The sequence below is a fragment of the Bombus terrestris genome, chromosome 10, assembly GCF_910591885.1.
Source record: "Bombus terrestris chromosome 10, iyBomTerr1.2, whole genome shotgun sequence".
NCBI classification, from domain to species: Eukaryota; Metazoa; Arthropoda; class Insecta; order Hymenoptera; family Apidae; genus Bombus; species Bombus terrestris.
In genome coordinates, this window is record NC_063278.1 from 14,902,114 (window position 1) to 14,926,897 (window position 24,784).

At 35.8% G+C, this 24,784-nt stretch overlaps 1 protein-coding gene across 3 annotated transcripts in view; it reads left to right on the plus strand.

The window, feature by feature from the left end:
- Positions 1-3,458: 3,458 nt before the first annotated feature.
- LOC100650308 (vesicular acetylcholine transporter) overlaps positions 3,459-24,784 on the plus strand; it is a 202,408-nt gene continuing 181,082 nt past the window's right edge. For 2 of the 3 annotated variants that reach the window (XM_048409701.1, XM_048409702.1), the window contains exons 1-2: positions 3,459-3,615; positions 5,889-6,083. In XM_048409701.1, the coding sequence (XP_048265658.1) occupies positions 3,510-3,615; positions 5,889-6,083 (301 nt within the window). In that variant the 5' untranslated portion in view covers positions 3,459-3,509. Of the gene's footprint in view, positions 3,616-5,888; positions 6,084-7,251; positions 15,999-24,784 lie in introns of those variants that run through there. The other variant, XM_020868199.2, reaches the window with a different exon arrangement.

A 24,784-nucleotide genomic window follows, 5' to 3' on the forward strand; every position in this document is an offset into this window, starting at 1 on the left:
TTAAAGGATTAGGTCATCCCATAAGTTCGTGCCGATTTTTGTGTATACATTTCATATTTTAAAGAAATATAAGAGAACTTTTATCGAAACGGAATAATGGCTCTACTAGAAAAATGGGAAGAAGTTGTACAACGAGAGGGGGATTACATTTTTTCGTGAAACTGAAAGGTATGTAAACGATCTTAACATATATAACCGCTCGAAAAACGGTACGAACTTATGGGATGACCTAATATTTAAAGAGAAAATTTCTATATCTTTAGCGCTAACTAGTGTTAATTTAGCGCTACGCTTTATTTAGCTTAAAATTGGAGAACTATATAGACAAGTATAACACTTTAATTTCTCTCCTTTAGATTTTTGATACTTTGTAAAATTAAAAGTTCTTAATTTTAATAATTGTAGTATTCGAAGTTTATCAATGATAATTTTGACGCGAGCTTAGGTTCAAAAAGTCACAAAGTTTTAAATTCTTATTCAACAGAAAAAATCACAAGAACAAAAATTTCAGATTTCCATTCTACAAAAATCCTAGATTAAATTTCAGAGTTTTCGATGAAAAAGCTACAGAACAAATTTTTGAACTTTCGTTTAATAAAAGAATCCATAGAAAAATCTCAAATTTTCATCCGACGAGGAAAGAACTATAAATACAAAAATTACGAATATTCGTTCGGTAAAAGAGTTACAGAAAAAATTTTAAATTTGCGTTTAATGAAAATAAAATCAAAGATACAAAGATTACGAATTTTCGTGCAATAAAAAAATCACGGAGGAAACCTGAAATTTTTATTCAACGAAGAAAAAATTATAAATATAAAAAAATCGCAGATCAAGTGGACGATTACAAATACTGTTTATCGATGCTCGTGTCCTAATTTCCAAGTAAATACATAAGTAGATAGTGAGATACTGCGCGGCGCGGCGCGGCGCGTCGTGTCCACAGCGATAGGACCAAGAGGATTTGTAACACCAAGCGTTCAACTCTCGCAGGGAGCTTACTTACAGTGTAGTTTCTTGGCTCGATTAAATATTCTGAGGGGCAACCTTACGTTCTGTTAAATAGATCGCCGGGAGCGTGAGAGCGCGACCGGCTGGTGAGAATACAGAACAAGATCTGTGGTATTGAAGTATCTGTGCATATTTCTGCATCGAGATGTAAAAAACGCTTGAATGAATTCATCGAATGAATGATTCAACGAAGCATCGTGCCAGAAGATTGGTGCAAGCAGCGATAAGATTACGAGAGAAAATGTGACAGATGAGAAAATGCAGTGTGAATTAGATTTTCTATTTTGTTGCTAATGTACTATGTATATAGTATACAGTGGGTCACGAAATTTTTATGAATATATTGTTATATTGCGTTATGGGAAAGGTTAAAGCTTAAAGTTTCGTTAATACTGCAACGAGACAGGATCGTCGTACTTATGCTGGTAAATGTTAGTTGATAAATGCTTAATTATTATAAAAGCAATTGTGCGAAATGTATATGCCAAATCAAAGCAAAAATGTATATAGAAGTTACGAGATATTTATTGCAAATATAGTTAGTAAAAAATGAGTACATATTGTGAACGGTGTTTTTTAAAATGTACATACACAACCAATGCTAAACATGGTTTTATTAAATATGTCACTTACTGATATGATAATTGGCTGTTTGAATTTTTTAATGCTTTGGTGATTTTGCAAAGAGTAGATTATGCTTCCGATATATTCAGAACAAGTTTCTGTAAGTGCACAAATATTTTCGTGAGTCACTGTACGTAAAATTACATTCTATATCTATACACGTTTCAAGAGATAATCTTAATGATTTAATTGACTGAATGTTTTAGAATAAGTTGGTTACAGTTACAACTTTGATTATCCTGTCTATTAACGATCGTGCACAAATACGAGTACATAGCTCGATACACGAAAATATCCATAGCTGTTTTATTGTTCACACAATCTGCTTCGATTTTACATTGCAAATGTAGAGCTCAAGTAATTTTGTGCGTTACCAACTTTCGAACTAATCCAAGTATAAATTTATTCGTATCTATATTTAGCGAGACCATAGCGAACGAATCGGTCCTTCCTAATTAGGAAATATCCAAACTTGACCTACTATTGTGTGGCCATTAAAGACAGATCTATTTTAAACGTAGATATTTAATCGTGAGGTAAATTACAGTGAATAAATCGCTGATAAAAGCTTCATCTTTTTCCAACCTTTTTCTAAATCGAATTCTCAATCAATATTTTGTTGGACATTTCTTCTTCCTAAAGTTCTCTTCAAAATTTGTATGAACTAATCTACGACAATCTACAATTAATTTATCTAAATGCAGATAAATTACATAAACATACAATGACGCAGATTAATAGTTCAAGTGAATGTTAGGTTACTTGTATACGTTATATTTCATCGCGTTATATATAATTTAAAATCGATTTAGAAAACCTGCCAGCAGTGTACAATAAATTTAAACGTACTTCTATAAAAGCACAAAAGTGAAGAATAAAACTGTAATTTGCAATTTGATGAAAACTTACGTCGAGTCTATTACGTCGAGACATTTCTACAACTATTTATAAAACCAAATTGTATCTTTTTATGATTAAATGTATTTTTTTATTAATACTCCTCGTACTCTTTACAAAGGTATGTATATTCTTTATATGCTCCCTTTATACATATTCGCTAATAAATTCTACTTACATCCAATAATAGTAAAGAATGAGAGGTATGAATACACCTTTCTTACAAATCCAGCGCCTCTTCTCAATAACCATATACTCTACATCACAATGCTGCTGCTATTCATTTGCAAGTTACAATACACCAATTTCTCCACGCAATGGAGAAATTCACGTCAGGTTCGTATCCAACAGGGGCGTATCGTCGGAGAATGGTAAAGAGAGTTCACAAGCACGATTAAATCAACCAAAGACAGAATCAGCAATCTGCTGAAATCGGATCTGATGAAATGAAAAATAACGTTCATATCCGCGCAAGCAGATTTACAAACTACTTTATACTGTGTAGTGGCATACTTAAATTCTATACCTACAAGGAACGCGCGAGGAAGACAGAAAGAGAAAGAAAAAAAGAGTGGAGATGAAGGTAGATAATGTGGAATGGTTGCTAGTCGAAGAACACTGTGCTGTGCCGTGTTCACCGCGTTCTCGAACCCCTTTTTCTCGAAGCAGCCAGCAGCCCACAGTCGTACAGGTGAAGCTCATATCGACCTGCCGCCAGAAATACCGCGCAGCATCGACCGTCGTCGTTATACCTGGTGTGTTTCCTCTTCCCCCGGGGCCGTGCCACCCCCGAAGCATGAAGCGGCTTGGGGGGCGAGAAGAGGTCAGCGGGGGATGCGGATAGTTTGCACGATGGTGGTTGGGGGCTGACGTACGGTCTCAACGCCGCGGCCAATCCCTGGATCCTGGAAACCGCGGCTGCGCCCTGTCACAGTTTCCTCCCCGGCTGTGGGGATGACAGGGACGGGAAGAGGGTAATGTACAACACGGTGGCGGGGAGAACTTCGAGGGCAGACGTTTCAAAGCTACCCCAACGGAGAGACACGCCGAGACGCCCCTGCCATCGGGAGCCCTTCGGTCTCAGTAAGTATTCTCAATGACTTTCCCTTTATTCTGCATGTAATCGTGCCGCTCGCGTTTGTTTTTTCCCGTTTCCGCTGTCCGCTTTTCGAATCTTTTCGAGTGGTCCTGTCATTTTCGGTGGCTCGTGTTGACATCACCGGGCAAGAGCTTGCTCTCCGTAGAGGTGCGAAACTCGGGTATCAATCGGTGAACCTCCATCAAGCGCTCGTACCTGGTTTCCATTCTATAGTTACCGGTCATCTCTAGAGAGCTAGGGTTCTAGGGAGATCAGTAACTTTTCTATTCTTTCGGTGTTGTTCTTCTACTTCAGCAAGTGACGACGCTGATTACCTTGGAAATATTCGTGAAGAGATAAACGGTGCTTAGTTCGTCTGTCAAGACGCGGTGAATATGAAATGAATTGCGATAGATTTTCGCAGGCCGAGATACCGCCGCATCGATTGAACACGAAGGAATCGAGAGTTATATAACGTGTCATGATGTATATCGATCATGAATATGACAATACATCACTGCAGGGAACGACCTTCTTTTATTACGATATTTATTTCTTCTATTTCGAAAAGAAGACGTCCTAATGATGACATTCGTTAAATAAAGTTCTGGCGACTAGACAGAAATGATTAGGAATTATTTGAAAATTGTCCCAAGTATGGGAAATTGTTTTGCTTAAACGGCGTCAGAGTAAATAGCATTAGAATACTGAATGGTACGTGAAAATAACGATACTACAACGTGGTAAATATAATATTCTGCCTTTTTCCGATGTGAGGCATAGGAGACTGTTATAGATAGATGTTTCAATTCCAAATTTAGATCGGTCAGGGTTTAACGCGTGTATAAGATAATAGACAGGTTAGGAAAAATTGTGTCGGTTTCGAAGAACGAATGGACAAAAAGAGCTTATTGTCAGCACGCTATAGGCAGAAGGGAACGTGCTAAAGACCGACAACTGTTTGATTACTTCCGTAGAAATTAAGTTATTATTCAAAAAAGTTGTGCTACATTAATATTTAGATATTGAAAGACACTTGAAAAGGATATTACAACTTTGTATTAAAGATTTATTATGGGATGCTTGAGAACTTAGAAATATCAAATAAATACTTTAGATTTTAGGAAATACTTTGAAGATTATGGATTATGGATTGTTACGCTAGATCTTTCTTGTCTATGAAACCACTAGCGTAATAAAATATTATCCCTGTGCTAAGTTGTTATACACTAACGTTTAGATATTGAAAGACACTTAAAGGATAGTACAACTTTTTACCAAAATTCGTTATAAAATATTTGAGAATTTAGATACATTGGGTAACATACATAAGTTATTTCAACTTTTGGATATCAGAAGAAACTTAAAAAAGGACATTACAGTAGAATTTTATATAGACTTTTTGTGAAGGGGAGAGGGTAGTTCATATGTATTTAAGTTCGTATAATAGGAATTTAATACATTTGGGTAAGCGAATTTAACTGGAAAGGGTTCATTTAATCGGATAGTAACCAAAACTTGGTTGAAATAAATAGAGCTTATATAAACTGTAATTTGTTCGTAATTGTTATTCTATTACAATATTTTTTGTTAAAGGATCGTTCAAAGATTTAAAAATTGGAAAATGTTAAATACATAAAATTTTAAAGAATATTTTTAAAGAACATACCATTACGAAATACTACGCTTCTTTGTTACTACACTTACTACGCTTGTTTCTTATCAACAGATTTCTTGTTAAATTACTTCAATATTTATATGCTACTAAAAGACAATTAATAAATCTTAACTTTTTATTAAGGAATTATGAAAAGATATTTGAAAATTTGAAAATCTTAAATACTTTCACTTTTAAGAAATTTTAAGCAAACAACTTGAAGGTCATTGAATATGCATTACTAGACTAACTGTTTCTTGTGAAATTACTTCTACTAGTTACTTAATATTCACATATTATTAAAAGACAATTAATAAAACTTAAATTCTTATTAAGGAATCATGGAAAGAATTTGGAAATATTAAATACTTTCACTTTTGAGAAGTTTTAAGTAAAGAACTCGAAGACTATAGGATATAAATTACTGAATCCGCTGTTTCTTGTCTATCACTCTCATAACAGAATATTAGTAGCGTACTAACTTATTTCGATACTAAAATTATTTTCTAAAACGTATAAATACTTTTTATTAAATAAAATGTTAAAATATTTGACAGTACGAAATATTTAAAATTTAAAATTAATATTTTTGAAGATGGAATATTACGTCTGCTGTTTCAGGCTCGGTTGCAAATTCGGCTGAAAAGGTGGAGGGCCCGGGGACGCAAGAAGCTAAGGAGTCGGTGAACGGCTCGAGGGTCGAGACCGGACCGGACGTTGCCTCAAAATTGAGCAGTTTGTTCGCCGGACTTCCTAGTCTGGCGAGTCCTCAACGCCTCGCCAGTTCCCTCAGGCAGAAATTCGCCAATAACTCTGGTAAGTTTACAAATTTTCTCAGTGCACGGCGTTCCCCTCGCCGTCAAGCTGTACGCGACTATGGAGGCTCGTTACGATCGTTGACGAAGTTACGGTTCCCTGCTCGCCAACCAGTCATCGTAATTAATAAACGAGGGTGCGGACACGCATCGAACGAGGTTGAGAGGGACGTCGGTTTACGAATGATCGTTTGACGGAAATAATTAATCCGTTCTGGTCTGGCAGAGACGCGGTGTTTAGCGTCTCAATCGAGACACGACGACGCTTGACGATAATTCGGATTAAACACGCGTTTAATATCTGTAACGCGATTACGTTTGTCTTTAGATAACTGTGAAATAATCGAAAAGGTCTGACGTGTGCATTGTAATAATTTATTCTTTCTCGGTATTTCCATAAGAATCCTATCTTTAATTCAAGCTATTCCAACGAAACGGAACCTTCTGTTCTTGGCACTGAATGTTTTATCGATACGTAGAAGAGGCAGATATCGAAGGGGTATTAAATCGAGCTTTGTTTTCGCATCAGAACGTACACAACACGCGTTCAGCTGCTGTCTTTCCTTGCCTAGCAAGGTTCATTAAATAATTACCACGCAGCCCATTTATAGAGTAAAGCCATACCATCCACAACTCGACCTTCACCCTCGTTTCGCCGGCGAGACCCCGTGTTTTTATCTCTCGTAACACGATACGCAATACCAGACATAGGTAGCTAGGTTCAGATCGTGCTGCCTTATCGAGGGGGAGCCTCCACCCGGTGTCATGTTCACTTCTATACCCACCAGAAGCAACCGAGGAATCAACTAGACAACGCGTGGTTGGTAAACGGAGTGAAAACCTTCATCAAACGAAGACAAGCTCGTCCATGTTGTCGACGATCGTAAAAGGTCGGGTTGGGGTGGGATGAATCGGTAAGCGGCGATCAGGCCGGGTCAGGGCTCCCCTTCCTTTCGAATTTATCAAAAAGAAATTATCCATTGGCCCACGGTGCAAAGAAAATCCCGTAACGAATGTTCCGCCTGGTGAATTATATAACCCAGGGAAAACGGGAGATTGCTATTAAAATATCAAACGAAAGATAAAAAGAACGGGAAGAGAAAATAAAAACACATTGATCGTAGGAAGATTTCGGGAGCTAACCGTGCCAACTCGGTGATCTGTTGTAGGTTACCCCCGGCCCGGCCTGATGCGCGCCGCCCAAATCGCGACGATTTCTTCGTCACGATCACTCCCAAGGTCGCATCAAGTGATCGCGATTAGTTGCTCTCGCTAGACCCTGGAAGCCATTGCTGATCTATTAAAGGCGGATATCTAAAGCAACCACCATGACGACGATACCGATACTCAACATTGAGTTCAGCGAGCTCAAGGAGATCGTGTGGACCAAGTTGCAGGAACCGAAAGCTCAACGGAAGCTAGTTCTGATTATCGTGTCGATAGCTCTGTTACTCGATAACATGCTGTATATGGTGATAGTGCCGATCATACCTGATTATCTCAAGTACATCGGTGCGTTTGGGGACGTGGAGGAAGAGGTGAACGCAACGGGGCCGCCTTCTCATCACGGTCAAGATTCAGCCACAGGAGTGTTGTTTGCATCAAAAGCTATCGTTCAACTAATGGTGAATCCATTTTCTGGCGCTCTCATAGACAGAATCGGTTACGATATACCCATGATGATAGGACTTTGTATAATGTTCCTGTCGACGGCTGTTTTCGCTTGCGGCCGAAGCTACGGTGTCCTATTCTTCGCCAGAAGTCTGCAGGGAGTGGGTTCGGCGTTTGCGGATACCAGTGGCTTGGCTATGATAGCGGATCGTTACACGGAAGAGTCAGAACGCTCGAAAGCCCTTGGTATCGCGTTAGCCTTCATTAGTTTCGGGTGTCTGGTAGCTCCACCCTTTGGCGGGGCTCTCTATCAATTCGCGGGCAAAGAGGTGCCCTTTCTAATACTCGCTTTCATCAGTCTAGCAGACGGAATAATGCTTTTATTGGTAATGAAGCCGCTAAAAGAACAAGTGAAAGACAGCCAAAAGGAACATAAACAAATGATACCGATCTGGCGGCTGCTCATAGATCCTTACATCGCTGTATGCGCGGGCGCTCTGATGATGTCCAACGTCGCTTTGGCCTTTCTGGAACCCACTATTTCGTTATGGATGGAGGATAACATAACTCGTGACAACTGGAAAATGGGAATGATTTGGTTACCCGCGTTCTTCCCTCACGTGTTCGGCGTCGTGATAACCGTTAAGATGGCCAAACAGTATCCTCAACATCAATGGCTGATGGCTGCTTCTGGTCTCGCGTTGGAAGGCCTATGTTGCTTCATAATACCATTCTGTAGATCCTACTGGGTTCTTATGATTCCACTCTGCGGAATTTGTTTCGGTATAGCTCTCATCGACACTGCATTGTTGCCAACTCTGGGTTACTTGGTGGACGTGAGATACGTCTCCGTATATGGTAGCATCTACGCTATAGCTGACATCTCGTATAGCGTGGCATATGCGGTGGGACCTATCATAGCCGGTGGTGTCGTAGAGGCGATCGGTTTCACAGCTTTAAATATCGGCATAGCTCTCTCCAATCTAATGTACGCACCTGTACTCATGTACCTGAGACACATCTACGACTTCAAACCGTTCCAGGACGAGGCGGACGTTCTCATGCAAAATCCACCCGACAAGGAGTACCAGACGTACGTGTTGCAAGAGCAGAGGCCGCTCTCCGGCGAAGTAGGCAATCATCTGAATCAAACGCGTATGGAGACGAACGTAGATCAAGGTTACGATCAAAATTACCAAACTGGACAGACTTACGATCAGAGTGGATACGGGCAGAATATTAATACCTCCGGATACACTCAAGCTCCTACAGGTTACGAACAGCCACCTATGTACGAGCAACCAGCTAATTACGGCCAACAGCCTATGGGTTACGCCCAACAGAGACCTTACGGACAAGAGCCGCAGGCAGCAGGTCAAGTAGATGTGAATCCATTCAGGAGACCTCCTAACATCGATCAGAAGCCTTCCGGCGATAGCAATCCATTCAGACAAGGAATGTATTAATATGGTCGACGAGGCTGCGTAGTTTATCGGGTATTCGTGATCGTTCACCATCGAATCTACAGGCTACTTTCGCGTCACGTCACGAATATCGCGAAATAGTCTTCGAGATAGGCTTCCAATTGTCAAGAATGTTAGCTGTCGCACGCGTATCGACGATCTTCTGCGAATTATGGCGATCGCAACGTTCGTTCTCTTTCGGTGATTTCACCAAGTGCATCGACGTCTCGTCATCTTGTGGTTACGAATTATCGAAGGGGGCCGTGTCGACTTCCAGAACGATGATTACTTCGAGATGTTTCGGAGCTATATCTCTAGAAAGTACACTGCGGAGTTCTATGCTCGCATAATATTCGACGATGGTCTTGGGATCATTCGCAGTGGTAGTGTCGGGAAATTTAAATCGGTCTTACGGATCAGTATTTTTTATTCGAGAGGCGATCGTTTCTTCGACGAAACTAGATGCGAAGGAAACGATGATGAAATTACGAAAAAAGTAGTGTTTATAAATCGTGAAGGGTAATCGTGTGATTGGTACTTGACATATCAGTTGCCATTAACTCGATGACTGTTCCTCAGGTTTAGTATTTTACAATTCGTTTTACCATCTTTTCTCTGCCTTTTGATTTACACTTTCTTTTTTAAACTTTATTCTATGTAAAGTTTCAGTAGTTCAGTAAATTCATTTGGGTGCTTATTAAATGAATATTAGGAAATTAATAAAAATATTTGTAACAAGAATTAATTTGAAACTTAACGTAGTGTAATTTTCTATACGTGTAGTAATTAATAATATCAGTATGAAATTTAAATAATTTTAAATTTACTTATAATTAACACGAGACATATGAAACTTGCCGCGTATTTTAAGCATAATCTAATAGATATTTTTGAAATTATGAGTTATATTATTAATACATCGTAAACAACAGTCATCGTGTTGACAGCGAAAAATATAAATCGAATACCATAAAATCAGGTTTCCTAAACATATCCGATTCTATATGACAAGTAAAAGCAGCTAGAATGTAGTGAAACAAAGTCGTCACTTTCAATTGCAACGTGCAAAAGTCGAAACGTTTAGAATGACAAATTCCTACCGAAAGTGGCCAGCGAAAAATTAAGAGAGAACAGAGGAGAAAGGCATGATCCAAGAAGATGGAGAATCACATTCGTCCACATCTCGTGGGCCGAGTTGAAAAGAAGAACATAATCGCAACGGAGGCTTCCCCTCAACAAGGACCTTTGCTCGCGAATTGCCACGAACATCGGCAAATCCTCAGTTTTTATTCGTTTCGTTTGCATTTCATTGTTGAACCGAAGTATCATATCACTAATTAAGGCGTCAAACTAGTAATTATCGAAGCTTTCATGTAGGTAATTGTATAGATAATGTGTACGGTAAGAAAGAAGTAAGTTTTTTTTAGCCGTGATGTATAATGATATTGGCAAAGTACGTTACGACTGTTACAACGCGTAATAACATATCATTATTCTTTGATTTTATTTATTATCAGTAACAATTAAGTATTTCATTAGTGTTGTTTTAATTTTTATTAATTAAAATTCACGAATTAAAACGTTGAACGTAGAACAAACGAATACTAAGGAATATTGAGTTGGATGATATTAGTTGGATCGCGTCGAAGCATCGGAACGTTAAATTCGCTGATTAATCATTAATGGTAAAGATCCGAAATTTTATACAATTTGATATTTATAATTTACAATTTAACGAACATCAAAAAGACTCTAATTAGTTAGTTGAGTTAGCAGTTTTTTAGTACTTTGTCAACAGTATTGATAGGGCAATTATATCTCAAGAGTGAAGTAATATTGGATGCTACATATCTGTATTTTCATGAGCTTAGTTTTGTATGTAGAAACACTTCCGTTCGAATCTCGTTCGTTTGATTCGTCGTGGAAAATCGTGCAATATTTAGATAATACGTAGTCCTACATTCCCATGCATATTATGTATATATATATATATATATACACACGCGTATTTAACTACTATCGTATGCCAGCGGCTCGCACGTAAAGCTTTACGAGTCCTTCGAAATTCTTTTACCGAGACACTTAAATTCTTTTTTATTCTCATCCGCCATTAGGCCAAACGAAGGTTATTGGGCTGTTCGGAAAGTTCGTAGTATTTTTATTAGCTAACACGTATCAGATGATGAAGTACTGGTCTTTGGTTGGACATGAAACTTCACTTTTTGCGAAGTTTTCTATTTCATGAACCAGATACATAATTAAGATTAATATCTTAAGAAACAAATGACTTATTTTCATGAATTTATTTAACAGAAAGAGAATGTTAAAAGATAATATTTGAAATTATCGTTCTTTTTCCACATTTCGAATTATGGAGTCGATCAGTTTGGCTTCTGACAGGTTCATATACGAAGAGCAAGTGAGAAATTTTGGATCTTAGTTAAAATGTTCATTTCTACCTCTCTCATTCGCCAAATATGGTGTGATTCCATTTTTACAAAACTAATACAATAGTAATACAAAATACTACTACATACTAATACATACTAATACTAATACTGATAAAATACCAGTTGTGTAAAAATACATATCCTTCAAATGTTTCTTAATCTTCGCTACAAATCTTTCGAACAACCTAATACATTTTCGGATATCTATCTTTTAATAGGTAAAATCCATTTGCTTCCGTTTTCACACGTCGATCAATCTCAGACAGAAAATCTCGCATTTCCCATTTATTTGTTAAAAAAGAAAAGAAAAAGAAACAAACGCTCGGGGTTGCTATCTTAAGTTAGATCGGTTTCTAGGAAGCAGTGGCGAGGAGGCGGGTGTTTTAGAGGCTCGTTAAATTTTACGTTCGTGTCCATCGCATGTTCGTACCTACTCGTCAATACTCAGAGACGTCGCGAGAAAACGAACGTACATAGAAACGACGTGTCGTCGATGACAATGCGCGCAATTCGAAAATGATTCGACGATTTCCAGTCGAAATCAAGGTCACGACGACCGACAGCCCGAGGATTCGAAGCGCGTTCACGACAAAAATACTAACTAAATACTAAATACTAAATATTTAGCGATTTGTCATTGTATACTGTAATACTGTCGATATGAGATTTCGTAAAATTGCATGAAACAATTTGATCGTGACCACATTATGACTTTAGTATGTAACGTCGATGTCGTTTAACCGGTGCACTTCGTTTCTTCTGTCCTTCACTTCGACCTCGCAGCATTAACACTTCGTCGCTAATAGACACGACGTACTACGAGGGCAAAGGGAAGTACAGAAGAACGAAGTACACCGATCGAACGATATTGGCGCTACGTACTGAAGTCACAATATGGCCGCGATCTAGCTTCTCACATGGTTTCACGGAATCTCGTGTCAATGGTATGCATGTCAGTGGCGATGCCTCGTCGAGGAACCGTGGTCGAGTCGTCAATCCGCTTCTCGTTCGTCGCGTCCTTTCAATTAATCGTCGTGAGTGCTTTGAGTTTACAGTGCCTGAACTTTCAAGTTTTTACCTTCTCTCCCGTTGTTGTGAAATTCGTAACGCAGAACCATACCTAAATCTCCCGACTTCGATGATTACGTATACTCGAGTCAAAGCAGCATAGAAACTTTAGATACGTACATATATTTACATTTACGCCATAGGCGGTCGCAGTTTTCGTATTTTTTGTTCCGTAGTTGAGACGAAAGTTCTATCTCGTGATAATAAAATGATTATACATATATACACATACATATATAAATACATAGTATATATACATATATTCGGACACATTCCTAGCAGACCTACGTTTTACGAAATATAACGTGTTATGCATCAACCTAGGCATTCCCATGAGTAAAATAAGAAAATATAAACATTGTTATCTAGAAATACGGGTGAGTGAAATGATACTAATAAACCGGTACAAAGATATATTGGTTTTTCAGATGTATTGATTAAGGAACTAATAACTTCCTCGAGTAATAAATATTTTATTTATAACATGATTTATAACAATCAATTACGATCGATTATAATTGATTACACTACGAATATTTCTACGATGAAATATTTCAGTACTGATAGTAGTATTCATAACGTAATATTTTCATAATCTGCGCGTTAAAAGGGATCGACAGATATATAACCTGTCATATTTTGTAACACGTAGCTTTGTTAGGAACATGCCTATACTCGCATTGATAATTTCGTTTCTATGAGCTGGCCTCTATTATTAACGATATTAGCGTAACGGTCGATGAAATAACGTGTCGCTTGCCGATGGTTATCAATGAGCGATGAATGATCGATTCTCGAGAGAAATCGTTGTGTCGTGATTTACATAGATAGCATTCTCACTTAAGTTCGTTTGAGAAAAGTTCAAAGTCTTTGTTTGGTCCTTTAGAATTGGTTGACTATTGTAGACTTTGCTACGGTGATATGTACATATGTTGCAGTTGTTGCGACTTTCTGAAGGTCGCAACAATAGAGTTTGTTGTGGTGAAGTGTCGGAATATTGTCCCTTGAGTTAGATATAAAGAATAATGGTAGTGCATTATTATACTTGGTAATGTTTAGGAATATAGAGACGACATCTGTTCTTCTTTTATCAGATATATTGCGCAAGGACTTATAACAGAGAGGATCGTCGTCCATGTTTGTCTTTCTCAAGAATTTCTGTTCAATATATTTCAATATCCTCTTCAACAAAATATTCATTGCATTACATAGTTCTTATAAGTGTACCTGCAATTATATCGCAGAAGAAATACTTCTAGTTAAATCATGAAGTCGTAGAGATCGTGACAGAGGATTTTAAAAAAGCAGTTATTTTTCATTCGACGATAAGTCAAAACATAGATCATAATATATGTATTATCATATTTCATAATATCGATTCTACCGTGTTGTGAGTTCAACTTCTAACTATTAGAACGGTCTAGTATCTAAAAGGTGGTAAAATTTGACAAGGGTTGTTTTCGTTATTGTTTTGATAAGCTTCACAATTTATTACACAGTTTAATTCTTTATTATTGTTTTATTAAGTTTTGATATTGTAACATATAAATTACTTTGCATTTGTATATTTCATATTCCATATTAGCATATTCTGTGTTTAATCTGTTGCGTATTGCGGCTATACAACGAATTTTTCTCCTATTTTCGCTAAATTTGTACAGTAGTCTAGTGAGAATTCACGGGACAAAATTCTGCTACTTCGCACCGCTCGTTTTCTGCGTGCATTATAATTTAAATTATTATACCGAAGTTATATAATATTATATCGTATTGTGTACGTATTATGTATATATATATAACATATAATATTATATAGGAGATATCTAAAATATATTGTACAAGTAAAACATGTTCTATACATATAATCCTATATACATAGAAGATGATCGGTGATATCCCTTTTTTTCGTAAAACGGATTCGCGTTGTCGAAAGCAAACGATAACTGTCGTGCATGGCGTTGCGCGTACCTACATCGCAAAATTCTATCACAGTTATATATACGTATACGTAAATAATATAACATTTACGTATAGGCGCGTAACACACGTACTCGTAGCTTCTTTCCTTTCTTGTAAATACGTTACACGTGCGCGAATATATTAAAAAGAGAAAAGAAAAAAAGATGATATTATAGCAATCTCCCTCCCTTTTTCCATGCGAGGGAGTATATACTGCGTATATGTATATCTCGCCTATATGTATTATATCGTTTGTGTGTGTTGATGGCGCGAGGGCGAGTGATCTAAATGCAAAGAAGAACACGAAGGAAGAAATATCAAACAGAAATGAAAAGAAAATGTCGGGTGCGACTGTGTCTGTTAGGTGAACGGGCAAAGGTCATTGCGTAGAACAGCGCGGATAGGCATTTAGGTTGCTCGCGATATTTTTCTCAATTTCGCGTGTTCATTACCTACCTATTATCGCGCGGTATCGCATAAAACGGATAAAAAAAACTCGAACATTAGTAGAACTACGTACACGTCTTAACCGTAAATTAAGAAGGCCGTCGCGTTGCAAACGTTGGATTGATGCAAAATTAATGGGAGTTTCTATTTTTTAATAGTTTCATTTTTCTTTTTTTTTTTTTTTTTTTAGAGAGAGAAATTTAAAGAAAAAGTAATGTTTTATAATCGTTCTTCAATTTTGAAAAGATTTTGGTATATCTGGAATTTAATACACTTTGTATTAGTTTGGAAAGATTTGGTGTATCAAGCTGGCGAGGATTTCTGTTTTTTAATTTGAACACATTTGCACGCCTATACCTTGAAACAGTGTAACGAATCTGTTGATTAGTATCAAATCGATGTATATTTGCTCAAAGTTGAGGTTTTTTCAAATTTCAATCTCAACCACGTGGTGCAGCTTAACGTAATTATAGAAGGTACAATATTATCCAAAATATCTTGTACATGCGAAAACTTCTATTATCCTTGCGTCAATCTGTTCTAATCTGTCCTTGAGTAATACACTTTGAGACTGTTTAAACGAACACAAAGGAAGAAAAGAAAAGTAGTGTCAGGGTTCCGATACACCAGCACTTCTGGTGTGTATATACATACACCGAAGCTAAACGCACGTGCACACACTAACGAGTATATATACACGAATATATTTGGCGGTACACGGTACATGAGTCTAATAACATCGTACACAGAAGAAAAACAAAGATACACAGTTGGATTGATGACGTACACAGCGAAACACACATGTATGTATGTATGTATATTTAAAGGAATCAAGTGTCGAACTGCGTATGTACTTGAAACCTATGATATTGTAATGTTGTTGAACCGGTTATTAAAGATGTCATTGTTACCAAAGAATACCATGAGTTGTGTTCTTTAACATGTCAATGATCATTTATTAGTTTCGTAGCAAGTCCAGTGTTTTATCGTTCCGAATGACTTGTTGCGTTGAAACGTTTGGCATGTACCGTCGAGAATGTTACGGTTCATTCGCAAAGTGAAGTTGTTGATTGATTGAATAAAAAAAAATTAATAGAACATTTGTGTTTATTTTGAAATATGTTCATAATTTGAAATATATTTAAGGTGCAGAAAATTATGTTTCAATTTTTTGGAGAGAACATGTTGTCAACCAATTCTATATCAACACTATCTTTGCATTCTTTTCTCTTTTAATTAAAAACATGTTTTGTTACCCTTTATGAATATTTAAGAACATCGATATTAGTCATGCAAACTGAATATTAATCGAGTTAAACTAACATAATAATTAAACTAGTACATATTTGTTCCTTACGAAATATTATGGATTTATCACCTATTTTCAAAAGTTACTTACACTTCCACTTTCGAATCTACAAGATTCTCTCCCTTATCAATTGTCTTATATTACAATGTTCTTTTTTAATTGCTATCCAACATAAAAGACGGAAAATCAATAAAAGTGGATTTATCGTATTATTTTCATGTGATCCTTACGTGTTACACAAAACGCTTAAAAGTTTCATTAGTTTCATTATTGCAATTAGAAATGAATATCTTGTCATCTTTATGTACATTTTCGAACTTATTTCAGACATTATAAATATAATTATGATGATCGTGTCTTGTTTCAATATTAACAAAATTTCAAAACATTTTGTAAAACACACATAAGATATTCGTAAAATGTTCTATTCTGTTCTAAAAAATTCTATAAACGTCCAAACATTTCTGTACATCGTAGAAAATGTGAAATTTTATGACTGTCTGCTATCCTACACCGACTGCAGTGGTATTCATTAAACAGTATTGATTGTTTCCATTTGGTTTGCTGGTAATAATTTAGGCTTGGTATTTGGGCACAGGACTGACAATCCCTAGATATATGAATAAATTACATAACGCTCGTTTAATACTCATTATGGGACATTCGTACAGAGTGAAACAATTATAATCAATTTATAACTTAATTCGACATCGATTGGATCACAATTTTTATTCAAATTATCATATACTCGCTATTTGTAATCTTCAAATATCAATTAAAAATTTTCCCAATGTAAATATAATGCTTCTTTGTCCGAACACTATAAAAGTGTATAAAGTATATTTTTACAGCTTTGCACAAATGGTTTTATAAAAAGAAAAAGTTAGAAATCATCGCTGAATTCATATAGTAATTTTTTCCTTTCCTCGTTTTCTGTCAGCGAAAGTAATACAAGAAAAAATTTGTACACTAATATCACTATAGGTCTTTGTAGGAACACTTTCATCTTTTCCCAATTTCGGACAACACTAAAATTAAAAACCGAAGTTTCTAACAAACTTACTGCATTTTGCGCAATTGGGTATAAATTTATTTCCAAGCAAGCAGCTTCCTTCGATCATTTTCACAGCAACAAAATTAAGACACCGTCCTAGGGTGCATTAAACGACATTAAGCTTTCTCGAAGCGACTCTTGCAGGTTCTCCGTCGAATGGTCGGCAGAACGTTCAGCCGTGAAATATTTAAACGACTCGCAGGGATATCGAGCGAGGCTTCGGCCGCTTAAGTCGGCGAAAGTAACGGCACGCGCCACGCGGAGTTCGGGCCTAATGAAAAAGCAAGTATAAAGCGTGCAGGCGGAAGAGGGAGGCGAGAACGCATTGATGGGATGTCTGCGGGGCCCAATGTCAACCTAACCCCATCAAAGTGTAATAATATTTATATTAGGGCGCGGCTGAGAGGGTAGGCACATCGATTGGGGTGCGTGCTTGGGGAACAAGCCATTCGAGGGGTGGTGGACTAGCCTGGATACGCTGGAAACTCCCCTGATACCTAACGAGTGCTCCGCTCGTTCGCCATTCGAGATATCGATCTAGCTGGTAATTAGACTTAAATAATATCGATAGCCGTTGAACAAGCGCGATATCGATCGCGACCTTTGCCACCACCTGCGAACCTGTCGCGCGCTGTTTAATTCAGGGCGTTGTTTGAGCTATGATCGCATGTTGTCCTACATTAAAGTTATTCCCCCCTCGCGTACGTTTCTAAGACAAGGGTATCGATCTGTTTCTATTTTTAACACCGCTTGGCGACCAAGATTTTTCACAAATTTCGCGCAGCTGACAGTTTTTGACTGGTTGCTCGTTGTATTTGTTGGGCGATTGATTGGCCGTGACGCGTAGTTGCGTTTGTAGGGAGCTTTCACGTAGTTGATAATTAGACGATCGAAAGGAAATTGTCATGTATGCCTGTTTGGAAACTATGCTTACTGACAGGACGTCTATAGTCTGTGGTTGAGGAGCGCTGATATTTAGTTACAATTGTATTCACTGTGTTACTACTATAATTCTTGGTAAAAATATTTGTTTCGTACGTTTGAGATATTCTTAATTTTAATCGGATTTTATAGACATTGTAAGGTGCTACTACAATTGGGACAATTGCTAACAATTGGAAAAATATCTATTTAGAACGTTTGAGAGGTTCTAAATCTTAATCAGAATTCTTAAATATTCTACAACATATATGTAGTAGTAAGCTTTTAAAAAAGAAGAACCATATTTTCTTTGGAAAATGGTAAATATTTAATATTCTTCGTTTCCATTATACAAGCTTGTATAAGGTGCATTGCAAATATGAAAACACTCTTGCAATGTGCTGTTACGTGTGTATTAGCTAAGAATACAACCCATATGAAAATACGTGTAAATGTATATCTATTTATTTTCTGACTCTAGATGTTAATTTATTCATAAGGAAATTAGAAGCCTGAAATTAACTACTCAAAATTTGACTACTGAGCTCAACGAATGATATAAACGAATAGTATGAATTTATCAATTAGGAAAAGTATATTAAGTTTCCCCTTAAAAATTCCGCGAACTTATTCCTAAGGAGAACATCATTGAATTAAAATTTCTAATAGAGATTTAGTAACATTGATTATTTTATACAAATGGTTCTTTATATGCCAGTAGGTTAAAACGTGGGAGTATAAGATGTTTGATCATGTATTAAATTTATAATAGAGACTATTTACTTATTTATTCATTTAGAAACTGTTATTAACATAATTTTGGTTGTTTATTATTGAATATCGTATACATCGAATACCATTTATCTATTCATTCTTCAGATCTTGTGTCCTCAAAATTTATATGTAATTAGCGTAAAAGACAAAATAATAACTGTGCAGCAACAATACAGCCAGTGTACAGAACTAATAAGCAGTCAAGTATAAATTATAATAATGTACTTCTAACAAAGAATACTATATACATACATACATACATACATACATACATACATACATACATATATGTGAGGAGAAATCTCATGTTTTCTACTTGTTTCACAGAGAATACAATCTTATATGTTGTGAAACAAAATAAATTGAAAGTTTGCTTATTGTTCGGATATGAATGGAATATTTTGCTGAAGGTTCGGAGTGTATAAAGTTCGTATCGATTATTCTTTTCCTCGACGAGGAAGGAGGTGAACGAGGGTATTGAAAGCGTGGCGAGGACGATTGTGGAGATTTCAACGAACTTGCCGATGACTTCAATGAATTCGTTACGGCCATACAACACCGTTTGGATCACCGTTTTGTATTAAAGCCGAGTGATGACACGTAAATATATTCAAAATTGTGTAATTTGTCATTACAGATTATTTTAAATATTTTGTTTCGGTATTATTGTTTTTCTAATAAAAAATAATAGACCAATTAAATCATGGAAAATGATTAATAATTACTTAAAATTATTAAATATATAATAGTCCATTATTTGATCAACGAATTTAGCTTCAACGCATAATACGTTCTTTTAACAAGAAAATTAAAATTGTTTTAGGTACACTCTTATAACTTATTACGTCGAAATATAACTAAATCAGTAATAAAAAAATTCAGAGGATTTTATGACAGGATACTTACAAAAGAATAGGACTTAAGCGGTTAATTCTAAATATTTTATTCAAGAAAAATCAAGATATTCCCTCCATAATTATAGCTTTTTTAAGATTATTAGCGACACTTCAGGAGAATATACCATCTGCAAAACGTTATACTAATTTGCCGAATAACTTGGTTTTCTTGATAAAAATTGAAGAGTGTTTATGAAAAACACTATAAATGACAAGATTTGAAAATTCTTATTTTTATTGGGAAATGTCCTAAATACCAATAAGAATATTGTAATGCAGAATTAAAGTGCAATTTTCCTTTCTAAACAGTTAATAATACAAGAATATTCGTGTTACGACGTCGTCTCTAGAAAAAAGATAATTGAAGATTTCTTGTAGAAAACGCTGTAAGTGGAAAAATTAAAAAATGTTTTTTTATCGTATAATATCTTACATACCAACTGGAATACTGTAGTATACAATTTAAGAGAAATTTCCATTCGTAAACAATTCCCAATAGCGTTAAAAAGTGATGCCACCGGTACGTTTAACATTATCTCTGTATAGAACAATGTAAGTAAGGCAATAGACATACTCGAATACGTGGATACTAAATGTGACTAATTTTATAATAATTCTTACTGGGAACATTATAAAATATACTTTTGTAATAAAAATAAAAAGAACATTTTAAAAAAATATAATTTTTGTTTTTATACATGTTGTCTAGGAACAAACAGAATTAATAGTTACAATGCTAGCAAATTTAAATGAATGGCACATTTAGTTTTCTCTAGAACGAAGAAATAGTACATACAAGTTTTTCTTCCAAAACTATTCTTTTCCTGATTAATTTTGATTACATTAGTACAAGAAATAGAGAATTTTGTGATGCATTTGGATTATTGTACATTTCAGATTTTATAACGATCAAAACAAATCAAACCTTGAAAGTAATTTTAAGTCAGAGTAGCTGCCTCTCTATACTAAAAAATTTGATATCTGGTACTTACAGTGCCGTCTACAAGAAGTCTTCAATTAACAAATTGTGAATTTCGTCGTCTTACAAATTGTATTGGTTTCACAGAATCTATAATATATCGCGGTAATTCAGGTTAATATTGTCGCCAATTTCACGCAGGACTTAAATCATTATCACGTCTCTGATTATCAAAACAGGCTCGCTAATCGCGTTAATGATCTCTGAAAACGATGACGATGCTAAACTAACAGTGTTGCAGGCAACACGAAGAGCGTTGGTAATCCCTAAATCCGATTATTCGCCTCATCGGTCCTCGACAACACCAACCTGCCACCCTCTGTGTTCAATCAATGTTTCTTTTGCCACCGTACATTTTCCCCCTTTACCGCTCGTCTTTTCCTCTCCAGCCTTTTTTCCGCGATATTATTGCCTGACAAATGCTTCCGGAACACCTGACGATTTTTGTATTAGAAAAACATCAGAGTAATAGGTTCTTCAACATTAGTTCATTGCGAAATATATCTTTGATAAGGTAGTAGTAGTAGCAGTAGTAGTAGTTTACTTTTCTCGTCTTCCGGCTTTGAAAAAGGGGGTTTGTGTTTACAATCTTTCTTAGAAAAATTAATTAAACGAAAAAGGGATAGAAAAAAAGAAAAAAGAAAAACAACGTTAATATTACAAAACAGAAAGTAAATATATTAACTTGCTTTCAAGCACGTAACTTAAATATCCTTGCTTACTTAAGCATCTCTCCCTCAATCTGACACATTTTTTCAGTAAAAGTTTATATCATTCTACCATTTATGGAACGATTTTGATGAAACTTTATCTTTATGAAATTTGATCTTTACGTACGAATAAAATTCGATATCTCTGAAGATTAGTGTGAATGCATATGAATGTATGAAGGACGATTATATGTGTTGGTGTATATAGTGACGGACGAGTTGATACTTAGTGTAGTCAATATATTTAAAACTGTTCGCAGTACAGAGTTAATCATCGTTCGCTCGATAAAAGATTGCTCGATACTAACTTGCTATAAGAACGCTCAATAAAGATTGACTCATAATGTATCCAAGAAAGGCTAATTGGTAAGACAGCTCGATACTGACTCCTCTAAAGATCAACTGTCTTAACAATTGTGTCCGTTTATTTATACTGGTCGGGGAAGTAAAATTTAAATTCAACTTCAGTTGACGGTTGCAAGTAGCGGCAACATTGTTTTGCCCGGAATTTGTCGCTACATTTGGTACATCATGACGGTGTCAATGTCCCAAGGCAAAACAACAACATGAGTCGTTCTCGATTCGCATCGTCCTCTGACTCATGCGCCGCTATAAATGACAAAGAGTAAACTTAATTACTTATCTTTTCGTTTCATTGATATTTTACTATCGTGTCAATTTCACGATCGAGAGACACATTAAGTTGCGAAAATGAGAGTTAAATACAAGGAATATCTCCTAGTTTCTACGTATAAACATTTCTAAAAATTGCTTCAAATCTTGTCGATATAATCGTGATAGCAAAGTGATTAGAATTCATTTTGATACCAACGAAACTGCAAAACGTTGTGAAATATATTCATAAGAATATATTCATAAAAGATTTCTATAAGTATTCAAATACTAGCATGAACTACATACTGTGTAAGATACAACTGCAGAAAGGAGAAACGGATGAGGATTAAAGGATCTATAAGACAAAATAAAAGGAAGATTTTTTTTATTGCTAATTTAGGAAATTTAGTTCCTTGATTTGTTTCTCCTTTGTCTTTCTTCCTTTGATTATCTCTCTCATCCATTCTTTTTCTCTTTCCTCTTGCTATTTCGTATCTTGTTATATCCTTCATTTTGATCATTCCATCGTATTCTCCCAGTGTTCCATATTTTCTTCTGTATTTCTCTATTATTTCTTCGCTCTTTTTTCATTTCCGCATCTAAATCATTGCTTGATCTCTTCCTCTATCTTTCGCCTTCAAATACTCTGCTTTGTTTTCTTTTATGATTTCCCTGTCCTTGCTGTATCTTCCTTCCACAATTCGTTCTTATAGCCTCCGTGCATTTCGCTCTATCTGTGGCAAATCGACCGTGAGCATTCTTTCCGTTATTCCTTCTGTAGTTAGATCTCGTCTGTCTATCCCCTTCCGTTCATAGTGTAGCAGCGGTTAATGTTAATGTTCGGTTGTTCGAGTTCGCGTGGCGAACATTATCCGAGCAGGTGTATTTCACGAATTGCTCGAGGCTCGGGCTTATCTTTCTTCGGCTCGTTTGCCTCATGCTGCGCCGGGAGCAAAAGTGAGACATACCGACAGTAATAAAGACGCACCGAGAGCGAAATGAGTAAATGAGATATGTTAAGAGTTATTTTTCTAACTGAAAAAATAACAAAATCTTTAAAGACATCATTCTGCGTAGAAAAGGATTTTTTACATTTTCAAGAAATTGAATAAAAGATACTAAAGTATTATGATATTCGTTTTTACAATATTTCTTTTTCTTAATCGTGTTTAATTCGTATAATTTAATATTATCCGAATACAGTCATGTTCGATATCATTTTTATTGAAAAAAACTCAACAATCTGGTTAAAATAATGTCGGAATTATAATTTGAAAAAATATAAAAATTATGTTCTTCTTCTTTCGATGATTCTTTTATATTTTCTTTTCTATATTTTCAAGAAATTGGATGGAAAGTGCTAAAATATTACAACATTTGTTTCATACTTGTTTTCTCAATCGTGTTTAACCAGCATAATTCAAAATCATTCAAATATAGTCATGTTTCGTATCAGTTTCCTTAAAAAAATCTTAGCAGTCTGATTAAAGTAATCCCATAATCATAATTTTAAAAAGTATAAAAACTTTGTCCTTCTTCTTTCGGTGACTCAGATGATGAATCTCTTGATGACTAAAAAATGGTAACCTGCGGCCATCGATCGCGATTTAGAGATAACACGAACGCTCGTTTCAAGCGTGCCAATTCCAAGAAATGGTGGAAAAGATTCCGCGAACAGATATGTTCAAAGGGTCTGTGTCAAGAATTGTGGTAATTTAGCTTGGTCTGACTGAACTCGGACTGACTTACTTTCAGTAGATCTCTAGCTCAAAACCGAGCGAAAAGAGCGAACATTAATCCAGCACTGCTCCGTACCTCGTCCTAGTTATCTGCCATTTTGACATTTCCTTCTGTGGTCTCGAATCGACCTCTTTCCAACATTTCTTGATTATATTATTATCAATAATTCCGTTGCTTCCATCCGTTCTTCATATCTTACTCCTCTTCTGACAGCTTTAATCCTCGTTTTATCCACTTTCGTCTCTTCCAATAGTATTTGCGTGGAAGTATTGAAATAGAAACCTAGAGTCTATTTTATGTACCTGGTTTGCAGACTCGCCAAGTATTTCGATTCTTGAGCATTATGATCTTTACCAGACTTTGCAAGAACTTATTTTTGATAAGGTATTTTTATAAAATAATCTTGTGCCCTACATGTGAAAGAATTTCCTGTATAAGAAATATTTATACTTAATTTTAGTTTAACTTGGACAAAATTATATTTATTTTGGTATATATTTTTTTAAGAGTAGCATTATTAGTACGTACTTACTAAACGTACTTGCATCTAAATATTTTCTCCAGATTCGAAATATTTAATAAGAAGAAAAAATGTACGTATTATATATTCATCTACTCATTTTTTATAAAAGATCCTAAAAACGTTCAAAGAATATATTATCATAAATTATAAATAGTCTTCGTACAAAACTGCAACGCAGGTATT